The sequence below is a fragment of the Hyaloscypha bicolor genome (genome assembly GCF_002865645.1).
Source record: "Hyaloscypha bicolor E unplaced genomic scaffold K444scaffold_118, whole genome shotgun sequence".
In the NCBI taxonomy this organism is placed as follows: Eukaryota; Fungi; Ascomycota; class Leotiomycetes; order Helotiales; family Hyaloscyphaceae; genus Hyaloscypha; species Hyaloscypha bicolor.
This window is the reverse complement of record NW_020194620.1, coordinates 1,753,113-1,769,523: the sequence shown is the minus strand read 5'-3', so window position 1 is coordinate 1,769,523 and position 16,411 is coordinate 1,753,113. Positions and strand designations below refer to the sequence as shown.

The 16,411-nt window shown below is 49.9% G+C and overlaps 6 protein-coding genes across 6 annotated transcripts; 4 read left to right on the top strand and 2 right to left on the bottom strand.

The window, feature by feature from the left end:
- Positions 1-66: 66 nt before the first annotated feature.
- Positions 67-1,121, top strand: K444DRAFT_535789 (LmbE-like protein; the record flags this gene model as incomplete). Its single annotated transcript, XM_024875321.1, has 4 exons — positions 67-358; positions 411-601; positions 660-727; positions 788-1,121. The coding sequence occupies 4 exons, from the start codon at positions 67-69 to the stop codon at positions 1,119-1,121; spliced, it is 885 nt and encodes a 294-aa protein (XP_024733461.1).
- Positions 1,122-2,756: 1,635 nt separating this feature from the next.
- On the top strand, positions 2,757-3,914 carry K444DRAFT_535972 (glycosyltransferase family 32 protein; the record flags this gene model as incomplete). The annotated part of the gene is made up of 3 exons (XM_024875335.1): positions 2,757-3,234; positions 3,286-3,517; positions 3,569-3,914. 3 exons carry the CDS (start codon positions 2,757-2,759, stop codon positions 3,912-3,914), a joined length of 1,056 nt encoding a protein of 351 aa, XP_024733460.1.
- Positions 3,915-7,040: 3,126 nt separating this feature from the next.
- K444DRAFT_536180 (glycoside hydrolase family 43 protein) lies at positions 7,041-8,060 on the top strand (the record flags this gene model as incomplete). The annotated part of the gene is made up of 2 exons (XM_024875356.1): positions 7,041-7,518; positions 7,567-8,060. The coding sequence occupies 2 exons, from the start codon at positions 7,041-7,043 to the stop codon at positions 8,058-8,060; spliced, it is 972 nt and encodes a 323-aa protein (XP_024733459.1).
- A 1,660-nt stretch (positions 8,061-9,720) lies between these two features.
- On the top strand, positions 9,721-10,965 carry K444DRAFT_632946 (uncharacterized protein; the record flags this gene model as incomplete). The annotated part of the gene is made up of 1 exon (XM_024883537.1): positions 9,721-10,965. One exon carries the CDS (start codon positions 9,721-9,723, stop codon positions 10,963-10,965), a length of 1,245 nt encoding a protein of 414 aa, XP_024733458.1.
- A 528-nt stretch (positions 10,966-11,493) lies between these two features.
- K444DRAFT_567262 (uncharacterized protein) lies at positions 11,494-12,801 on the bottom strand. Its single transcript, XM_024877163.1, has 2 exons — positions 12,746-12,801; positions 11,494-12,694 (listed from the first exon to the last, which is right to left on the bottom strand). The coding sequence occupies exons 1-2, from the start codon at positions 12,793-12,795 to the stop codon at positions 11,779-11,781; spliced, it is 966 nt and encodes a 321-aa protein (XP_024733457.1). The 5' UTR covers positions 12,796-12,801; the 3' UTR covers positions 11,494-11,778.
- A 400-nt stretch (positions 12,802-13,201) lies between these two features.
- K444DRAFT_567259 (kinase-like protein) lies at positions 13,202-16,218 on the bottom strand. The gene is made up of 2 exons (XM_024877162.1): positions 14,376-16,218; positions 13,202-14,328 (listed from the first exon to the last, which is right to left on the bottom strand). Exons 1-2 carry the CDS (start codon positions 16,104-16,106, stop codon positions 13,513-13,515), a joined length of 2,547 nt encoding a protein of 848 aa, XP_024733456.1. The 5' UTR covers positions 16,107-16,218; the 3' UTR covers positions 13,202-13,512.
- Between the last annotated feature and the right edge of the window lie 193 nt (positions 16,219-16,411).

Genomic DNA, 16,411 nt, shown 5'->3' with positions numbered 1-16,411 from the left:
ATCGTAGTGCTGGAGGAGACAAAGTGGGGTCCTCAACCTGTATTCCAGATGGCTTCCTTGGCGCGCATGCGAAATCACGTTACCTCACTCTCCAAGAGCAAAGCCGTCCGAAGATACGTCAACCTCCTGTTACGCATCCTGACGTTTGTCTTGATATTATCAATCTTGCTGCAGTTTATTCTTGCCTACATCGTTGCCAAAGATCCAAGAATATTACCACCAGCGCTTCGAAGGGCGAAGAATCTCTTGATCGTGACGGCCCATCCCGATGATGAGTGTCTGTTCTTCTCACCCGCTATCCTTGGCGTCCTCGATGGCAATCCAGACACCACAGGAGGGCTTATAGTGCTCTCTTCAGGTCCGTTTTTGTCTTTGCATTTGTTCTGAATATTTCTCTTGACATTTTACAGGAAACAACTATGGAATTGGAGAAAAGAGAAAAGTGGAGCTGAAAGGATCCTGCCAAGCTTTGAGTATCGATTCAGGAAGGTGTCTAGCATTGGATAAACCAGATCTTCAAGACAACCCGAATGTCTGGTGGGATGAGGCGGCGATCACTGCTGTGGTCAAGGACTACGTGGCAAAGTGGAAGGTCGATGTGGTAAGTTCTTCCAGGCAACCATATTTTGTGCCGTACCATTGCTTAATCTCCTAACCAGATCCTCACATTCGACAGCGGCGGTGTGTCCGGCCATATTAATCACAGGGCAGTGAGCACTGCTGTCAGGTACGTGCTTGCGTTTCAGAAAACTCAGCCCGTCGTACTCGTACTGAGGTTTGGATGCAGTCACTACGCCGCTACAGATCCCAAAGCTCCTCCGACATATACCCTTACAACAACCAGCCTCCCTCGCAAATACACATTCCTATTGGACCTTCCCCTGACCTCACTGTCATTCTCGTGGCGCATCTTTAAAGCGCTCTTCACACCGGCAAATGTTATTGATGACAGCTACCAGAGCAAAGCGCTCGTTGCGAGTACGTGGAACATGTACTTCAAGACCCGGCGGGCTTTCGCCTCGCACGAATCACAGTACGGGTGGGACCGCAACCTGTACATGATCGCCAGTCGATACGTGTGGTTCAACGATCTGCGCAGGGTGGAAAGGCGTCCCGCATAATCTGCCTTAGCGAGGATGAGGTGAGGAGGATTGTGCAATGTGTGCCATGTTTATCTAGGATGAAATACGGACTTTACGAGTCGCACCAAACCCTCGTTCGATGGGAGCTGCTTTGGGCCTTCGCGCGCAAGGAGATGAAGTGAAGAAGAAGGTGATGAAGCCGAGCGGTGGGGGCTGTGACTATTGCGAAACACCAGTCAGGACTCAGGTCTCAGCAGAGTGACATGCGCCGTCTCGATGGGGATTGTCTGCGAGTCTGCGAGGGTCTAGAAAACAATAAGCATGGATTTCGGCAGGGCGGTGGGGCGGCCACGCTCGCACTCCCGGGGTCGGCTGTGCCCCAGACGACAAACAAGTGCAGACTGTGCAGTACTGACTGATGTAGTACGGACGCGGGAGAAAAATCCAGGTATCCAGGCCTGAGGCCCGCAAGGTGACGCGCAGGCACCGCCCCATTGGACGGGGGATCACCCCTGTCACCAGTCCCCTGAGAGCAAAACTAAAATATCTGGGCCCGCCAAGCCCTTTGAATCTTTGATGGAAGCTTAATTAATCAAACGTTTCGTTGCCCAGGAAAGCTTGTCTGTCTGCATCGCTGACGGTCTGACGGTCTGACGCTCTGCCGGGCTGACTGCCTGCAGGGTGCCCGCACTCTGCTTCCTCCGCTTCCTGCTTCCTGCTTCCTGCTTCCTGCTTCCTCTGCGCACGCCAAACCATCGTGGCCCACTCGTATTCTTGCGACGTGTAACTGTGATTAATCACGCAGCAAGCCAGCTCCTCACAGGCTCACCCTCCATCATTTTAGCCCGCCGCATCCCTGCGATTCGATCCATGGCCACTGGCCGGGTCTTGCCTTGCCCTGCCTTGCCCTGCCTTGCCTGGCCTCGCCTTGGCGCTCAGGTGAGTCTTGAGTCTTGACCGACCCGTCCCCGGATGGCCATCTTATCATATCACGCACGATTCACCACCTCGCTGCTCGCTGCGCTGGAACAGGTCTGCGGCGTGATGCGGCGCTGTCATCGCGTGCTGACCTGCTTGCTCGCTCGCTCCTCGTTGCTGCCAATGGAGCTTGCCGGGGATGTCACTCCATTTGATCCATTTGATCCATTTTGATTTGATTGAGCCTGTGTAGAACTAGAACCCCCCCTCGAGCTCGCGTGCTTCGATGGCTTTTTCCCTTCTAGAAAAACTAGACCCCAATGGAACAAGCACGCACCCTGTCTTGCTGCTGCCTCGCACTAGGATCTCCGTGAGATCGTGCACTCCATAGCCCCTGGTCGGACGTTCCCCTGCCCTCTGGGTTCGAGCCTTTCGAGGCGATCTGCAATGTCATTCGGCATCGGGGGCTGCATTGCCATACTTTACCATCGCGGACCAGGACCAATGCCCCAGGGGCACGGCGTCACTCAGCCTCCGCTTATTTGATTCGTGCGTTGGTAGGTTGGTCGGTTGGTGTTTGCATTTGCATTCCTCGCCTCTTCCTCCGTGGTTTCCGAACAGATTGCCTGATTGTCAAGCCGTGCTACCAGGGCCCTCAAGATGAAGCAACTCCCCCCATCAATGTGCCTGCCTTGAGTCTTGGGTCTCGGCAAAGCGGCGCTTCTTCAACCTCCATACGGCGTCCTGCTCGGCGTCATGCATTCTTCTCCCAGGAAAAGGCTCTATGTCGTGCTTGCCGTCCTCTTCCTGCTTGTCCTTTGGCTCCGTGCTCCGGTCGCGGTGGCCTGGTCCATCTTCTCCTTGCCCATCACGTGGAATCTGAGGTCCTCGACGTTCCTCATCTCGCGACGCCTCGATAACTTCGACCTCACCTTCACCAACTACTCAGCTACAAGGGCGACCTCTCTCCCAGAACATCCGGATGTGGTTCCTCCCATCTTACACCACATCGCGCTCGGCCACAAGCCGGACGCTGAGCAGGCGGACTGGTCAAGCGCGAGAAACAACTGCCTCGCCTACCACCCAGGATGGGAGGCCCATCTATGGACAGACGAGAAGGCGGCGGCTTTCATCAACGAGAAGTTTCCCCTGTTGAAGGAGATGTGGGATGGATATAAGTATCCTATCCAAAGGGTCGACGCGTTGAGGTATCTCGTTCTGTATGAGTATGGCGGTCCGTGTCTCACCTTTCCATATATTCACCCATACTGACAGAAAATTCAAGGAGTGGTTCTCGATATGGATCTTGATTGCCGACGCTCACTTGGTCCTCTTCGACGCTTCAATTTCACCGCTCCGGCTGCCCATCCAGTTGGGTTCTCCAACGGATTCATGATGGCCAGTAAACGCCATCCTTTCGTCGGGGAATTAGTACGCAATCTACCAGTCTATAACTGGAGATGGTTCGGCTTGCCGTACCCAACTGTCATGTTCAGCACCGGATGCCATTATGCTTCGTAGGTTCTTCCAATCCCATGATGAGCAAATCAGCTGACCAACTGAATTAGTACTATCCACGCTCAACAGAAGAGCAGATCCGATCTTCGGATTCTCTCTGGCACAAGACGAAACCCCAATCTCCACGCGCTAAACGGCGATGTTGAGACACCATTATTCCATCACCTTGGCGCCTCATCATGGCATTCATTCGACGCATTCTTGATCGTGTCGATAGGCAAAGCTGGATCGCACCTACTATGGGTCTTCGTAGGACTAGGCACGTTCGTGTTAGTGTGTAGTTGGTATTCCATGCTGCAATTACGAGGCGTCCATGGTGGTATTTCGCCTTTCAGCAGGAGGAGGTACTCGGAGGATGGGCTGAAGAGACCGGAGGAGTTGATCAAGTGTGTATAGTATGGCGAACTGGTTCATAGAGGAATGGGATTATGGCAGCAATAAAGAAGCCGATGGCGTTTGGGTGTTGGATCGAGCGTTTGCATGGCATGGGATGAGTTTACAATACCAGTTTGATTCCGGCACTGCATTTTGCCGGCTGGATGTTGACACTTTACTTTGGCTTTTGAGATGCATGTGTGAGTTCTCACTTGTCGAGGAGACCTCTGCTGTGTCTCCTCGGGATTACTTCATATCAATTCTTCTTCCATGCCAACTTGAAGCAGGTGGTAGGACTAGGGGGATCAAGTGGACCTCAACCTACATGCAGTTTCTCAGCAGGATCGTTTTCCTCCTCAAGCTTCACAACGCACAGGTTCTAAAGATCTTGCCTGCCAAGTTCCAACAGTATCCACGTGCACCTCTTCGCAATTCCGTTTCGCTCTTCACACCAGGCAAACCTCTCAACTCTACAATCTTCGAAAAGCGGGCTTTGAAGATCTAAGGATTACCATTCCGCACCCCCTAAACGAACACACCAATGGACGTTTCCATTTTCAGCCGCCCAAGGGGTTACCGTAGGGCTACGTGATTAAGCAGCACGATTCACGTGCGTAAGACAGGAGCAAACCTTGGCAAAATGTACCCGAATTAACTTCCTCTAGGGGATTGCCGCCCTCTTGCCGCCCTCGCGAACGTTTTTCTTGAAAGGAAAAAAAAATAACCTTCCTTTCTCGGTCTTTGGGGAGACGAATCGAGGAGTAAGATGCGAAGATACGAGGCAAGATGTCAGCGCTAAGCCCGTTGGCGTGGGAGCGGGAGGCATCAGGAGGAAATGGGTTTGGTTTTGCGCGAGGTACGAGGGATAAATAAGATTTATATATAATTCCTCCGACTTACAGTAGAGCGCTTTTTAAATCTTGATTTGTGGACGAAGAATGGATGGGTCATCAGGGCGAAATGTTTCTAGGCTTGGGAAGTGAGACATTTGATGGCCGAGATGGAAGGTCCATGGGCCGGAAATGGAAGATGATATGAGGCATGCTTCAAATTGGCGTAAGAAACGACATGTGAAACAGGGACGGGTGCTTGGCTTCCAGGTTCGTTGAAATTTTGCAATAATTGGGAGTTGGGTTTGCTGAATACTTGGGAATAGAGCCAGCTCGATTCTCTCAAGTAATACCGCGGCTTCTGGACACTCACCATGCGCCCAGATTTCCACTCCATTTGCTACATGTCGCACTGCAGTAGATATTTACAAATCGAACTGGAAAAGCATGCTTCGGAGCAAGACTCCGTTCACTGAAGCAGCAACAACGTCTGCGGCACCGCCCACCGCCCACCGCCCATCGCCCACCAACCCTCAACCCTGCCGAACTGCTGGCAGAATAAAACTGCTGCCTCGAGGACAGCCGCAAATGAAAACTAGCTTCCGTCCTGCTGTTCTCGCAGATCCTGCTTGGTACTGAAGAGTACATCGCCAGATCGCGACCTCAAGATCCATGCTGCGTTCACCAAAATCACTTCTGGGTTAGCCTTCCATATCACACATCCGCTGGAACTTGTGTGCGATGCGTATTTACCCGAATCTATGGCGATTGCTACGCCGGGTGAGGATATTCCACCTTTCCTCGCTGGCTCCCAATCTATTGAAATGGGAACAATATATGGGTGCAAAAAGCGATATATTGAGACTTGACAGTGCGTAAGTTGACTAGATACAGCAGATTGAAGGAAGGAAATCGAGAGAAAGGTATCAGAAACACAGTTCTTATGCCCATTAACCCTCTGCGATATGGGTAATGCCAAGCCCACTTTCTCCGATACATTACACATTATTTGGTAAAGCAGATGACTACATATTAATGAGCTTATAATAAGCTCCGCAGGTGACGCATTACAAGCGAGAGTGGAGAAGATTAAATTAGTGGTTGAACCTGGTGCTGGGAGGAGTGGTAGTCTAGCCAAGCTAGTGTACCACCAATTCAACATTACTCATACCGACTTACATTGATAAAAGCACCGCCCTGCTGGCCGACTAGTCCTCCTGATCTTATAGCCTTTGTGTCCATTCTCTTGTTGTGTATCTCTATGTTTCTTCTCAAACTCTGAAGCTTCTGTTGGCAAACATGCTCTTGCCGACGGTGATCGAGCTCGAGCGGCTCCAATTATTGCCTCAATTCGTCTTGGTCTCTTTTGGCCTCTTGTAATTTTGTGCTCAAGTTCTCATGAGTATCTTTGGGTGGGAGCTTGTCTTTCCAATTCTGAAGTCTCGCCAGTAGAAAGCGAAATTGCTCCTTGTATGCTTATAATCCATCGTGCTTGTAGTTGGGGTAAGATATCTTCTTAGCCATTACCGCCTGCAGCTCTTCTTTCAGCGGTTTAACCTCTCCCTGTAATTCCAGATTGAAAGAAGAGGGTTAAATATGGGCTTTCGGGTGAGAAGGGATATATGCGGGGGCATGGGAGGTGTACTGTCCGGATGTTGAATGGAGACGGCGTTGACGTTGAAGCTCGCTCTGCTGCATTTGCACCAGATCAGAAAGGACCTCAACCTCTGCCTAAAAGTCCCCCTGCAACATCGACACTTTCATATTCAGAAATCATGATTCCGAGTTACCAGGGTTCTTTATCGTATCGTCCGGAGTGCGAGTTAATCTTATTGACAGACTGTGGATCCTTTCAGGGGAAGTTTCGACTTAATTCACCCTCGGCTGATTGGTTGTCTAAGCGACTTGGATAGGGGGTCAACACTCGGACCAAGGTTGAGGCTCAAGTAACTCCTTAGCCCCCTGCATCTTGGCTTGGCTGCCAAGAATCGCCATCACCAATTCTGGGAATTTTGAATCGGCTCTTCCTCCTATCAAACTTCACGAACGTGGTACAACCCGGAAGGACGGAACAAACATTTCAGGCTATTAGGCTTAGCGGCTCGGATAAACTCCCCCGCCACGATCGACGCCGAACTTCAACCTCAAACATACCACTACCAACAATCACCAGCACCGCTCGAATGTTATTCCTGCTAACCGTCGCCATGGGTAAACTGGATAAACCCTTTTTTTCTGAGCCTACTTAAGACCGCAAGCTGCCCAAGACCTCATCAGTCCACCTCATCTTCCGTCAGAAGAAAGCAATTTGCCCACCATGGCGTCGACGGACATCAAACCTCTCGTAACGCACATCTTCACAGCCGATCCATCAGCCCACGTATTCAGTGGCAAGTTGTATGTCTACCCGTCCCACGATGTCAGCACCGATATCAAAGACAACGACAATGGCGACCAATATGCCATGAATGACTATCACGTGCTTTCGATGGAGGAGGTCGGTGGACCGGTCACAGATCACGGGGTAGCCTTGGCATTAGAAGAAATCCCATGGGCGGGAAAGCAGCTCTGGGCCCCAGACGCGGCAACCAGAGATGGCAAATACTACCTCTTTTTCCCAGCAAGAGATAAGGAGGGTGTGTTCCGTATTGGAGTTGCTGTGAGCGATGTTCCTGAGGGACCTTTCAAGCCGGAGCCGGAACCGATTGAAGGGAGCTTCAGTATCGATCCTGCCAGCTTCGTGGATGATGACGGAGAGGCGTATTTATATTTCGGCGGGATTTGGGGCGGTCAGCGTACGTAGCCGCTCTCAAAATTCTACGCAAACCTATTGACAGTGGTAGTGCAATGCTGGACATCTGGCGAATTCGACAAAGCGGCCTACAGCGGCATGGAGGCCCAATCTGGAAATGCTCTGTACCCCAAAGTTGCAAAATTGAGCAAAGACATGCTCTCTTTCGACGGCGTTGTTCAAGACGTTATCATTTTCGACAAGGAGGGTCAGCCATTGGCTGCCTCTGACCATGATCGTCGCTTCTTCGAGGCAGCGTGGATGCACAAGTATAACGGCAAATACTATTTCTCGTACTCGACGGGAGATACGCATTACTTGTGCTATGCGGTTGGGGATAATCCAATTGGCCCGTTTACGTATGGTGGGAGGATTTTGGAACCAGTGCAGGGATGGACGACCCACCATTCAATTGTGGAGCATAAGGGGAAGTGGTATTTGTTCCATCATGATACTTCACTCTCGGGCAAGAACCATCTGAGATGTGTTAAGGTGACGGAAATTTTCTATAATAAGGATGGGGAGATAAAAGTTACTCCTTCGTAGGTGGCAGGGAGGCCAGGCTTTGCGAGCTCAGGAGAACTTGCATTCTACCCGTGGAAACCATATATTCGCCGGGTATTCGAGCAAAGAGGTTGCTGGATTCGCTGGATTTGTCAGCTCTTCCAGTTCACACAATCGCTGGCTTGACTGGCAATGTCGATATAGGCGAAAAGTCTCGAAATCAAAATATTCTGGAGAAGTGTGGGACTTTGACCGTCTCCAAATGTTCCGAAAACTCCTGGAATAGGGGGATTCGTTCTTTTTGGTTGTTATCGGGCACAACCATCTACGTCCGGCGGCCATCTCCCAGCCCCCGCCCAAGCCGAAATCTTCCTTGATATCGGCATCTAGGTACGCAACGGACGGCGATAAAAATCCCAGCCTGACGTTTCAACCCTCCTTCAGCTGCCCTTGAAAGCGTACTGTATCCACAAGCATCAAAAGGAAGTTGTTGGCTCTCGAGCATTTTACAACCATATTTCGGGCCAACCATAGGTGTGTTGCAACTGCACCTCGTGTTTACCGTCCTGCAGTTTTCAGCTGCCCCAAGCCTTGCTGTATGCCTCGTGACTGCCATTACCAAATCGGAACCGGCGCTAGGTTCGCACACTTTTGACCTTCTATTTCTCAGCCTGATGAATCTTTCGGTTTTTCTGCACTGCCACATCGCGATTCATAAGTATCTCCGGATTCAGTGCGGCAGCCTTGTTTCTCTCGTCTGCTTTACATCATTGAGAGAACCTCGCTGATCAAATATCGGACTGCAATTGATGTCATTTCTACCAGTCATCACCTCTTATCTTTCTCCCAACCCGTCCTCATTACCCGCTCATCACAATCGTCGAGCTTGGCCTGACTCGCAAAGCACGCCAAAGGGCGAAGAGAGCATTTTTGCTTCTGCGTTGTTTCAATGTATGAAACCTTTTAGAATTACAATCTGCAATTGGAACTACTGATAGAGTGTTGCTCGAGCTGTGGTGGTGCACGCGGTAGCCGCAAAGGTAGCAACGGCCCTCTTCTTGCCAACTCAGCAAACATCGCCCTCGCGATCCCCGTTCCATCTTATTTAGATACTCGCTGTATTTTTGAATCTGCGGCTCGCGTTGCGCTCTGTTTTCTGACCTCCTATTACCTTCCTTGTTGCTTGAAATATAACATTTGGAGGAACCGAAATTGATCGTGGTCACAAGGCAAGCCTTCTCATTTTGATATGAGATACCCTTTGCTGATCCTGGACCTGACTTAGCTTGTCAGCCGCTATTACCACTAATGGTTCGTGTTCAATATAGCTCGTCAGCCGCTATTACCACAAATGGTTCGTGTTCAATATTGTGCGGTATCATTGAGCTTACCTGATTGAACAGCTGAACCTCTAACTAGCGGAACCGCGAATGCAGTCATTTACGCTGCATCAAATCCTCTCCCTCGGGGCACTCGGGGCACAGTCCTGGGAATAAGTATTGCCATTCCGATTGGGGCATTACTTCTGGTGGCTTTAATATATTTCTGGCTGGACAGACGGCGGAGGACACAGAGGGTGCTACTACCGAGGGGGAGAGAGGGGACAGGACGGAGGGAACGACAGAGGCGAACTCATAGGTAATGAGCTGCTCCATATTCGACAAGACGAATCAGTCTCATGCCCATGCGGACCTTTTCCAAAATGGCCGCCTTTGTTGTTTTCAATGATGTGGAATGCGTCTTTTCCCTGAGTGGCCAGTACGGACGAGCACCACGAGTCTTATATTACGGCCTTATTCTATTCGTCGTCGGTTTCAGACGACAAGACTGGCTGACTGCAGGAGCAGCGGCAGCTTGCCTGATCTATGGTGGCACTACTGCTATTCATGCCTTGCTACTTGCACCATCATTAGCCCTAGCGAAATCCTCCGTAGCTGATGGTATCGTCACACGTACGAATGGGTCGAATATCTTCGTCAAAGCTCTCGCAACTGATCTGGACACTGATGCCACGCTCGCAATCATGGGTACGGGTTTCTTGATTGTCGTCCCGATGGCTCTCTGGTCGGCCCAGTTCCGCCACTCCGGAGCAGTACCCATCCTCGTTCTCTGGATCGTCTTGATGTTCGTCGGCATGCTTTGCTGCATGGCGGTGATGTACGGAGTGAACGGCTCTGGAACTGGCCCTCTCTTACAGCATCGGTTTTGCACTCCGGGATACAACGAGACTTTCCCATTCAGCGGCAACCCTGCGCCACCAGCCAACAACTGGAACGAAACAGTCTGGACCTATTTCGCGAACTCAACCTTAAACCCGCCAAGTTGTATCTACCCCTGTCTTAGTGCCACATACTTCCTACGTCAGCCGGGTGATCTCCACGTCGTCAAATTCGTCGAGATTGAAGCCCCAAGCCCGCTATACTGGGGGATGTACATCCTGGCAGCTATCATTTGGTCCTGCGTCCCCCTAACCATTATCTTCAGCATTACGATCTTGATGCTGAGAATGCGGGGTCATCGCTCCACGTCATCCTCTATTCCCTTGCATTCTCACCCTCTCAGCTTGAAGCTCAGGGGATTAAATTATCTTGTCAGGGTGCTCAACTTTTACGGGAAGGTATTGATGCCATTTGTGTTTGTCATTTTCTTGATCTGGGTCGAGTGGATCCTTTCGTATGATTTGCAGAGTGAGGAGATGCAGTTGGTGGGTCAATGGGCCCCGTTGGTTGGTGCGGGGCTGGTTTTGGTTGCTGCTTTCGTTGGCAAATATTGGCCCAGAGGAGAGAGAATGCTGTTCAGACTTCGCGAAAGGAGGGAGTTGGTAATTAGAAGTGAGATGAAAGAGGGGATGCTGGAGTCACTGTTTCAAGTTTGGAAGAAGAGGAATGAGAGGAGTGCTTGGAGTCATGTGGGAATCGCATTGTTACAGGGTGATGATTTGGATTGATGTTTTTTTTTGATATTTCAGAGGTCTATTATGGCGATGAGAAGAATTTGCAGCTTTTAAGGGGTGGCTTAAAATGAGAGTCTATTTCTTTTCTTGTACATTCTCCATAATATCTCCTAAGTTCTCGTCTCTCAATAAATGTGCTTTCGGGTCAAGGATCAAAGGCGAACAAATCCATTTTTCGTGAGCTGCCTCGATAGGGGAGACTGGGATCCATAGCGCTCCAGGGTTACCGGGTGATGTCTCCCCGCCTTCCCTCTTCTCTTCCTTCTTCAACTTCGACAGTGATTCATTCAGTTCCTTCATCAGAAGTTTCATTCTCGACATCGTTCCTTCGAGTTTTGCCTTCTTCCGCTCGCACTTCTTGCACATTGGCTGAACGGTAAGAGAGTGGAGTGGATGCGAATTCATCGTTTCACAATGTTCGGACCATTCGCCTCCCATGTAGAGCTTTTGGAAGGCACAAGGAGAAACTTCAAGTCCCCACTTGTAGTGGTTGCAAGAGAAAACGATTCGTTGATGCCAGCACATGATTGAGAAGTGACAGTGGTGGTCGAGGTTGTAAGGTTCGAAAGTTGAGAAATCGATTTATGGAGTTCGAAGTTTGGCTCTGGTAGCTATATGTCCATTGTGCAATGTCTGTTCTTTCCTTTAGGTCTTTGCTTGCATTGTCCACACTGTCCTGCTTGTTGCTCGATATGCGAACAAAGAACAGAGTATTCTCTTTCATCAACTTTTGGTCGTCAAGACCGGGACGATCCTTTGTGCTTCCTTCGAGCATCTGCCCAATCTCTCACGACCCTTCTAAACTATTTACTGAGGCGTGGTTGGAAGAGGTAACCTGCGGTGGAGGCGGGCGATAATATCTGCATAATTCTTCTCACTCTCGGCCGTAATGATCCCATGTCTGATGAAAAAATCTATCATGACAAGTGCGCTGTTCGTCTTAAATTCTGCCCTGGCAAGGCATTCCTTCACTTCACCGACGGTCATCAAATAGAACTCTTTGACCTCATCATCGTTCTGCTTACAGACAACGCCTTCGGGGATTTCGAGGTCGTAAACAAACATTATGTCAGGAGCAATGAGTCCAGTCTCTCCGCCACCTCCTCGGTCGTTTAAGCCCATGTACGAGATACATCCACAATGTACGACTTGTTTCCGAATCAGGTCCTCGGGAAGAGAAGCTTCTTCATCCGCTTCACGAACAATGCATTCGAAGGACCCTTCTCCAAAGGCCACACCGCCAGCTACAGTCGTGTCGAGGCAGTTCGGATAAGTAAACAAGTTTGAAGATCGACGAGGTACCCAGATCTTCATCCCGGATGCGGTCTTCGTATACACCGTGAGATGTGCACCACGTGAAACAATCCCAAACAGGGTGCTGGCATAACGTTCCATGGAAACCGAGAAGTTGGCTCCAATGATTGGATACGGCTCGCTATGCGTGCCGTGGATCACTCGAAAGGTGTCTTCATCAATAATTCGTTGAATGAGCTTGGAGAAGGCTGTTGTGCAAGCGGTAGCGGGGTCTCCGTTATCTTTTGAGGAAAAAAGTCGAACTGTTCTGGCTTTATGGTCAATGACGAAGTCACTTGTCCAAGGCATCTTCTTGACCGTGGAAGCGAGCATGAAACCATGTGTTCTGGGATCTTCAGGTAGCATAAATTGATAGATCTGACACCAAAAATGGTCTCCCAGAGGCTTCAAGGGATCGTCGTATGGGAATCTACAAAAGGCGTTCAACGGAGTTGACTGGGTGCTGAATCAAGTGACATACCTATCGCAATCATTTATGAGATCGAGGTAGCTCTTGGTGGTGGAAGCCATCCTAACACTCATGAAGACAGCAAAAGGCTGATGGCACAACTCGGCGCTCAAAGTCGAGTTGGACGATATTGGCTTTTAGAGCTGGAATGAACACCTGAATCTGTGGGCTGGTTTATATAAAAGCAAAGGTTTGTTGCGGCAAGAAAGAAATTCAATTGGAAGGTTCCTTGCAAGCTATCGGGTTGCTCCGTCGTCACTTCTCGAGTTGCGAACGCCAAGAGCTTTCTGGTGCCGCAACCGGCCTAGCGTGGGAATCAACCTCTCTTGAATCCCCAACTAAATCCAATTGTGAACGGCATTTTCTACTATTTTGTCATTGCGGAAGTTTAGAATGTCCTGAACTGGATTGGGCCATTGAGGAGGAGTTGGCCTCAACCTGCTGACATATACAGCAACGATGTGGTTGCTCGAGTTCAGAATGTCCCAAGAAATTAGGCGGACCTCATTCAAATGTCCTCACATCAACAGAAACAATAATCAACGAAACAAATAAGGATCTCAATTGCTTGACAATCCAGACACGTCCCACTCCCTAATTTCTACAAGTCAAGTCAAGCTAAGAAAAAAACAGAGCGCTCTGTTTTAATAAAGATGGTATCCATGCCTCAATAACTGAAAAACGCCTCACGCTAACCACAGATGCAAAACTCACTCTCCTCTCCTTCGGTCTCATTTATCCAAAGAGACTCGCACAATCACCCAACAGGGTGGTATATTCTACAGTGGTCTTCCTGCCGCCATGTTCTTTTTCAGCCGATCGAAGTAGCCTTGTGGCCAGACTTTTAACAACTCTGCTTCGGTGGGATTCGCTTGCTTGATCTTCGCTGCTACAGTTATGAGTATTCTGCCCAACAGCTCCTCAGTGATGGGTAGAGCATTGTCGTCCCACTCGACAGGGTTTAGAAACGGGTCTTTATCACTGAGTAACTGAGTTGCCGACGGTCGTTGAAACTGATCTCTGCTCAAACACTTTTTGAGCGTTTTGATGAGGGATGCAGGCACTGGCACGGAGCCCAGGCCTACCGAAGGATATTCGATCTCGTAGTTAAAGTTGATGATTGCTTGGCAACGCTGCATTTGATTCTGAATATGGGCAAATGGTGCTCGTCCATACACCATTTGATAGAGGATGCATCCCAAACTCCAGATATCGGATGGTTTGCCGAGCTTCATGAGTTTCGGCTCATTTGAAATTCGTCCTCTCGAGTCCGGCTTAGCGTTGGAGTCCATTAGTGATTCGGGTGACATGTAATTTGGTGTTCCAATTTGCGTCTCTCGGTGAACATTGACAGTTTCATCGGTTTGAATCGCGTTGGCGATTCCGAAATCGATCAGTTTTAAGCGACCTTGGACGAGAACGAAATTATGTGGCTTCAAGTCGGAATGAACGATGTCGTGTTCGTGGATAGCTTGTAAACATTCGAGCATCTCCTTCCAATAATGTCGGACAAAGCTGGCATCGAATTTGGCGTCATCCGCGTTCCTCCGGAGGTCCAAGATCTTGTTCATATCGAGCTCTCCCATTTCCATCAGCTTCACAAATGTTAGTGGCGTCCAAAGCTCGGAAGCGGAATACTTACAACACTCAGAGTCCCCTTGTCTTCATTCAGCTCGTAGTCATATAGACGAATGACTCTTTCCACTCCCTCCAGTTTTTTGAGCAAATCGATTTCCCCCTTAAAGCCCCTGACTGCTGCCTCATCGGCATCGTCCAACGAGACTCTCTTCAAAGCAAAGAATTTCGAGTTCTCTGCCATGACTCGGTAAACTCTCGAGCTTCCGCCGCGACCAATACAATCGAGTCTTGTGAAGTGCTTGCCATTGACTCGTAGCCTGTTTTTCTTCCCACCCGCATTCGACGCAGTTGCTGCTCCAGCCGTACTAGTCGCCGCATCGAGAATTGACATCTTGGGAGGAGGTGGTGCCGGTCTTCGAGGCGTGTTTTGACTTCTGGGCGCTAAAGGCCTTCGATCTGAAGGAGTTGCGGCACGCAAAACGTCGAGATCCATGCTCTCAGGACGGACGGGCACCTTTTCTATCTTGTCCATAAGTATCAAAGGTGTTTGTTTATTCCGTTTAAAAGTTGGAGGAGCTTCATTTTCCTGATCGTGCGCTGAAGGTAAGTCTGGCCTGGGGGCTGGTACTTTGAATACTGGTTGAGCTAGCTGTGGAGCTGCTCGACTATTCGACTCTCCTGACTTTTGAGAGCTGGCCAATGTGGGAGGTGGAGGTGATTTTGACCGTAATACCGAATCGATTATATCTTTGGAACTTATAGGACTCCCGGATGCAAAGTCTTTATAGCTGGAGGCGAAGAATGATCCAGCTTTCGCATCTGATTCTCGACCTGATCCTGAATCTTGATTCTGTGGTTCTGATGTTTGTGATCCCGGATTTTGAGGCTCTTGGCTTGACCCTGCAGCATCCAAACCGTCACCCTGCTCATCTACTGGGCTTTGGTCCTCATCTTCCATCCTTCTCCTTCCTCTTCGCGCAGGCCCTTTCATAAACTGTCCCGCCACTTTCACCACTCTCTTAACTCGCATTGAGCTTTGTAGTCCCGCCTCTTCACCATATCTTGTACGTCCTACGGTACCATATCTGGAAACACTCCCTTGGCTCGTAGCTAAATTTGACCTGGCGGCTGTTGTTGGATATTCTTGGGATCCTGGCGATGCCTCCTCATTCCTTGAAGCCGAGTCCGTCCTGCTTGACAGCCTTCCAGACGACCCAGCAGATATTCCGTGATTCCCAGACGAAGTAGTAGTTATCCTAACAGTTCTTGGAACTGGCGCCGGAGTACTTAGGTCCAATGGGCTTTCAGCCTTCACTGGAGCTATCTCGTTATGCTTTCGAACCGCACTTGATAATGACGACGTTCTGCGTAGAGTTGACGAGCCAGGCGTGCCACTTAATCGTACAATTCTTCGAGGATACGGGCTGTGAACCCTGGTGCCATTGGGTGATATCCTGTCTGGAACTGTGTTGACACTTGCTGCCCTTCCATGAAAAATTCCGTTCGCATTCCGTCCCGGTGATATCCGCGCCTTTGTTATGGGTGATTCGTCCACCGAAGGGGTTGCGGCATTAAGCAAAGCATTTGTTAGGGCTGAGCTCATCGGTGGAGCTATCTCATCATCGGAGCTATCGTTCAGAGAATAGGTTCGCGCATGGCTCTCGACAGGTACTGAGTCGCTGCGATGCAATTGAGGTCGCGAGGGAATTTGCCTGTATGCTTGTCGTGAAGAGGGACGTCTGGAGAGCGATGTAAAATGGGATGCGCCCATTGGTGTTGGTGAAGCCATGGCCATAGTGAGGGAGGGGTGAGGGAATGATAATAATTGGTCGTATTCGCTTCGAGTGAGTATTTACCACGTCGAATTCAGCAGCCCCATGCTCGGATTTGAAGATGGAAAAGCAATGGAAGAAATGCACGTCGTTATGAGAGAAGAATCGCGTGTTGAAAGTTGTACACTTGGGCTGTGGGTTTGGCCTACCCGGTTGCCGGGCAACGCGCATCCTTGTCAAATCTGCAAGTGGAGTGGAGGCTTGCCAGTGGTGTGGCGTGCGCTGCGGTATCGCCAGCCTCGGCCTGGGGAAGTGTGGAAACTCAAAC